General features: G+C 37.5%; 1 protein-coding gene across 1 annotated transcript; it reads right to left on the bottom strand.

Annotated features, from left to right (window-relative positions):
- Positions 1-2,001: 2,001 nt before the first annotated feature.
- Positions 2,002-5,252, bottom strand: zgc:92907 (uncharacterized protein LOC436733 homolog). Its single transcript, XM_034883498.1, has 4 exons — positions 4,992-5,252; positions 4,069-4,231; positions 2,382-2,520; positions 2,002-2,299 (listed from the first exon to the last, which is right to left on the bottom strand). The coding sequence occupies exons 1-4, from the start codon at positions 5,070-5,072 to the stop codon at positions 2,188-2,190; spliced, it is 495 nt and encodes a 164-aa protein (XP_034739389.1). The 5' UTR covers positions 5,073-5,252; the 3' UTR covers positions 2,002-2,187.
- Between the last annotated feature and the right edge of the window lie 259 nt (positions 5,253-5,511).

Genomic DNA, 5,511 nt, shown 5'->3' with positions numbered 1-5,511 from the left:
AATTTTGAAAAGTTGCTTCAGAAATGTTCTGCCTCTAAAATGGAAAAAAATATTTCCTGCCTCAACTCTAAACACTGTTTAAGAGGTTGAACAGCCAAACTAGTCTAAGTGCTGCCTTTCAGCCATCCTTTCTGAAACCTTTACTGGTGAAGAAACTTTAAAATTTTAAATGATGAATCAGCAGTGCTTGACCAACATCAGCGGGTTTCCTAAATTATGTTGTTTAATTGCACAAACGTGGTGACTTCACACCAGTTAAACAATTACAACATTATCAGTTTCTTCAATATAAAAACAAAACATTCCGAACTGTTTCATTTAAGATTTCAGTTCCCGGGCTATTCGCGAACACACAGTGAGTACCTCTTCCCTGTAGCTCAGAGGATTTATGACAGCCTCTCATACATGATACTCATGATTATTGGAGCAGATGGTGCTCCTGCTTTGTGGCAGAGATACAGATTGAGGTAGAAAAAGGGAGTCATGGCACGTAAAGATAGATTCTACTTAAAATATTCCCAACATGACTTGATACATCAAAAAGCTTTTCTTAAAAAGGCTTAGAATAAAGAAAGCCACCAAATGTGTGCATGTGTTCTTGCTAGTTTGGACTCGGAAGAGTTGGTGTGTACATGCTGGGAGGACAAATGATAATCAACCCACAAGGTCATAGTTTTAATAATGAACGTGCCCTTGTTGCAAGAATTGGTACAACTTGCCTCTCTGTGATGCAGCAAATTTCTTTAATCTCTTTTTTGCAGGAAATGTGCTTTTGTCTGCCTTACAAATAAGTGAAAATTAGAAGGACGTTATATGAACCAATATAAAGAGAGCCATGTAGAGTGTAGGTCAGATTTGATTTCATAATAGACATTTTCAGTGAAACTTACAGTATATAATTTACACTTTATCTAATTTTGTTTTTCTTCCAGCATGTGCTCTGATAAAATAAAGTACAGTTTGTAGCACCGAGATTGCATAGACATAACAAAAAATAGTTTAAGCAACGTTACATGACAGACTCATAGGCAGTTTGGTCTAAGTCGAGATGTCTGTCCTCTTGAGAGCTATCGCTGACGAGACTTTTCCAGACACACACACACATACATACATTTAAACAGTAAACACAACAAACACACTGCTAAGAAGTCTACTGTCCAGACAGTCTACTAATGATGAACATTTTTCAACATCATCATTTCCTGATAAGATAAACTTTTTGAGAGCCATTCTCAGTGATAGCTGATAATTTCTCTTCATGTGACAAATACTAAAAGTGGGGCATTTTTATGAACTGGACCCCATATACAGTATAGTGTTGGCTTAAATAAGTAGTTAGCATTAAGCTTTGCTCTCTCTCTAGATTTACAAATCGGCGAATAAAATTGACTTGACAGTTGAGGTCAACAATTCAGCACAGACTAAATTAATTCATTGTACAAAAATTAAAGAAATGTCACAATCATTTACCTCACACTCTAGTCGAGATAAACGCAGCTCTCTTTGCTGCACCGAACTGATGCCATCAATTACACCAGTCTACAGACAGACTCATAAAGTTTTGTTTTTCTTTCACTTTTATAAAAAGAAAATTCTAAAAACTAAATCTAGAATACACACTTGAAGAGCGCTCTTAAGGCAGACCTCCGCCAAGGCATTCCCTTATCTCGAATGTTAATGCATTGTGAATTTTCCCGGATTATTATTATTTATATTGATTATTCCGACACCACTTAAATGCAGCACAAATGCCCTATTTTGCAATGTTAACAAAAGTAAAAAATAACTTAGTGTATCTGCCCGTGTGATTCAAAACAACAACAAAATGTAATGGGTTCTTTCTTGGCCCATGCTACACCCTTTCACCATTCATGTTTCATTAAAATTGAGTCAGTCGTTTTTCTGTAATCCTGCTGACAGACAAACAAACAAACAAACTGACAGATTGAACATAACATAACCTCCTTGGCGGAGGTGATAATAATTCACAGCACACATTCTGATTTGTAATTAGACATATTGTTATTATTATTGCACACAGAAATAGAAAAAAGACTCAAATGATTAACAGTTGAGTGCTGTACAATCACAATCAAATGTAAGAAGTAGTATCACAATCTACCACTACATGATATTTTTACAAATCATTAAACTTCAGAGCGACCAGCAGTTCTGTAAATTAAAGTTTCACTGAACACCGAGGGCTTTGTCGAGGAAATTGGCAAAATTCTTAGGCTGTCCGGGCATAAAGGGTTGAAGAACAGAGAGATCCATCATCCTCAGTGTTTGTGTCAGTGTTCTGAAAGATTTAAAAAAGCTTGTTCATTTTATTTTGTTAAAAAACCTCACGTGTATAAGCTATACATGTCAGAAACACATACCTGCATGTGCAGTACAACAAGTGTGAGTCCATGTGCAGCTGTCTGGCCATCTCCAGTTGGTGGTTGTTCATCAGCTTGTCGTTGATAACGACCAGCAGAGATTTGCCGGCACCGAGCGCCTCCAAACAACTGCCTGCGCCTAAGGAGAAAAACAACATCAAGATCTTTCTTCATGAGTAGAACTGAAGTCAGTCTGTGTTTTTAGCACTGCTGGTTTCTCATCATTTTATCATTTATAAAAAAACTTTGATTTTAAACAAATATTTGAAAAAAGCATGGTGGAAACTCTCCCATTCAAGATAACCAATAGTACACAGCGAGGTGTCCTGATATATAGTAGATAGCTATGGACAAGGTGGAGGTGAACAACACTATAACATGATATAGCTAAATAATAACGCATTAGCATCATAACTTCAATTTTTTGTAAGCACTGTAGCTTATAATAAGCTTAATTTCAACAGTTGAAAACTCTTCGGCATCATGGCATGTTTTTAGCTTTATGTTGTTGGAAGATTAAACCCAGGTGACGGATTACCAGAAACAAGCAAGTTAAAAAATGTTGTTTAATTTGTTTGCTTTTTGAACAAACTTTTATATATTTAAGGAACAAACAGTGACAAACAATTACAAACAACACGCCAAAAAATACAATAAAATAAAATAAAAAAAGATAAAAACAAAAACAGAGGGATGGGGTGGGAGGGAGGGAGACAAAACAACACACGCAGAAACAGACACACACAAGACAAGGGACCAAACACCTGCGCCAGTTAGAGGTCTGGCCTGTGACACAAGGATCCAGCCCAGCCCTCACAAATTCAGCAATGTTCTGCCATGTGTCCAGAGTCTTTCACGGCGCTCCATGCATGCGCGCCGTGGAGAGTTCCATACATACCACATCCAAATAGGAAAGGATCCACGTGCGCATACACAGGTCATGAGGCAGTTTCCAAGGTGTATAATTTGTTGTAAACTGGTTCAAATTGCAAAAGCACTCATATGATCGTTTAGTCTCCTCCTCAGGTTAGATTTGACCTCATTAACAAACAAATACGGTCCTTCCAGCCTTTTCTGCTTCTTTCTCGTCAATAAAAAGACTGATGCAAGTCACGCAACTGTGTGTTTCCAGTATAGTTTCTGAAATCTCGTATGGTCATTCCATTTTAGTTACCTGTTTAATAAACACTATATAGGGAATAGTAAGTGAGCGAGCGCTTTTGAACAAAGCAAAAGTCGTGCAAAATAATTATCTTCATCTCTACAACACCAGTCTAACCAGCACTATGCACATGATAAAAGGAAACACATGAAATGACACCGCAATAGTTCAAATGCAAACAGGCTTCAACTATCTAATTCAATATTTAACATTTGGTTAAATATCATCCTGTTTTGAGTAGTTTCCTTGATGCCCTCATGTTGTATCTGACACTCTGCTGTATTAATAATCAGTTTCTGGTTTAACGTTTGCACACTGCTAATATACCTGTTACTGCTCATGCTTTGACTTCGACAGAGTCAAGAAGGTCGTCTGTGCAGGAAATCTAAATCGAAAACTACCTGTTCTAGCTGATGCTTTTAATTAACCTGAATGTGCTTTATGTTTAAAAGCCACAAAAAAACTGTTTGGCTTATGGAGCAGCACCAGTTAAGTGTGACAGAATAAAAAGAATGTTAAACTCACCTGCATGGCTGATGACAAGGTCAGCTTGCTTGAGGTCTTCTGCTATGGAGTCTTTGAATCGATAAGCCTGAAGTTTGATGTGTGGACAGCTTTGAGCAGCTGGAAGAAGAGATCCTCTTCCAACCTGAAGAACCAAACGCTCATATCCACGAGCCTTCAAAGCCTGTGGGGAGAAAAAAACTTATTGTAACTTCTTATTTTGTGGTTGTTATTAATAACATGATTATTGTTCCCACTTGATTCAGGTGTCGCTGAAATATGTGTTGAGAATAACACCTGTGAGTGCTATGAGAAAAGATCTGCTCTGAAAAAAGTTATTTTTTCGTTTTAGTTTTTCTAAAATGAATGCCCTATATTCCGTACTCAAAATCCAGTTAGTAGACTACAGTGGTGGAAAGTAACTTAGTACATACAGTCAAATACTGTACTTAGGTTAACTAAAGTATACCCATTGTTATTCTACGTTATACTTGTACTCCACTACATTTTAGATATAAATACTTTATACTTTTTACTTCACTTAGGGCCCTTAAAACTTACTTTACATCAAACGTATGACAATTTTACAACATATGATGCTATAGATTAAACTACCAGCAGTATTTGTAGGCTAGTTAAAATTAGCTCCACACCGACCAACTAAGTTACAACATGCGAGTACTACTTACCAATTAAATCAATGAAAATTACATAACATTGACTGGGGGCTATTCTGCATAATGATTACTTTTACTTTGATACTTTGAGTGCATTGTGTTGCTTAAAATGTGAGACTTCTACTTGTAATGGGTTCTATCTGGTGTGGTACTGCTACTTTTACTTAAATGAGTACTTTAAAACACTTATTTCACCAGTGAGTATGTACACCTTGCAGCTGTATGGCAGTAGGTGCCTCTTTTATGGTTATAACCAACTTTACTCACCTCTACAGTCTCTGGAGACGTGATGCTTTCAATGAGCTCATCAAAGCTCGTGGTGCCGACAGTAACAAACACTGTCTTCATGGCTGCTCAACTAAAACTGTCCGTCTTCAGCTTTTTCAACAACAACAAAAACACTCATTGATGTGGTATTTTTAATATTTCACAACACCCGCACCACAGGTATGCATACAGCTCATCCTCATCCTGCAGCCATAAACCTGACTGCTACTTCCGCTTCACACCGGTGACGTCATGACCGCGATACAATGGGTGTTGCTGTCACCTAGAGGCCTGGAGCTCTAACGGCTTTATACCGTTCTTGTACTGTCTATGCTTCATACAGACAGCAATGTGTCTCTGGCTGCAGAGTGGAAAATTACCCGTTCAAAGCTCAGTTTGAATGCCTCTGAGCTTATTTTCTGCACATGTATACATGACATACAGTCAGAGATGGCAAAAGTACTCACTTTCCGTACTTAAGTAGAAGTACAGATACTTGTGTTAAAAAATACTCCGGTAA

This window comes from Etheostoma cragini, chromosome 10 (genome assembly GCF_013103735.1).
Source record: "Etheostoma cragini isolate CJK2018 chromosome 10, CSU_Ecrag_1.0, whole genome shotgun sequence".
Taxonomy (NCBI): Eukaryota; Metazoa; Chordata; class Actinopteri; order Perciformes; family Percidae; genus Etheostoma; species Etheostoma cragini.
This window is presented reverse-complemented; position numbering and strand designations above follow the sequence as displayed.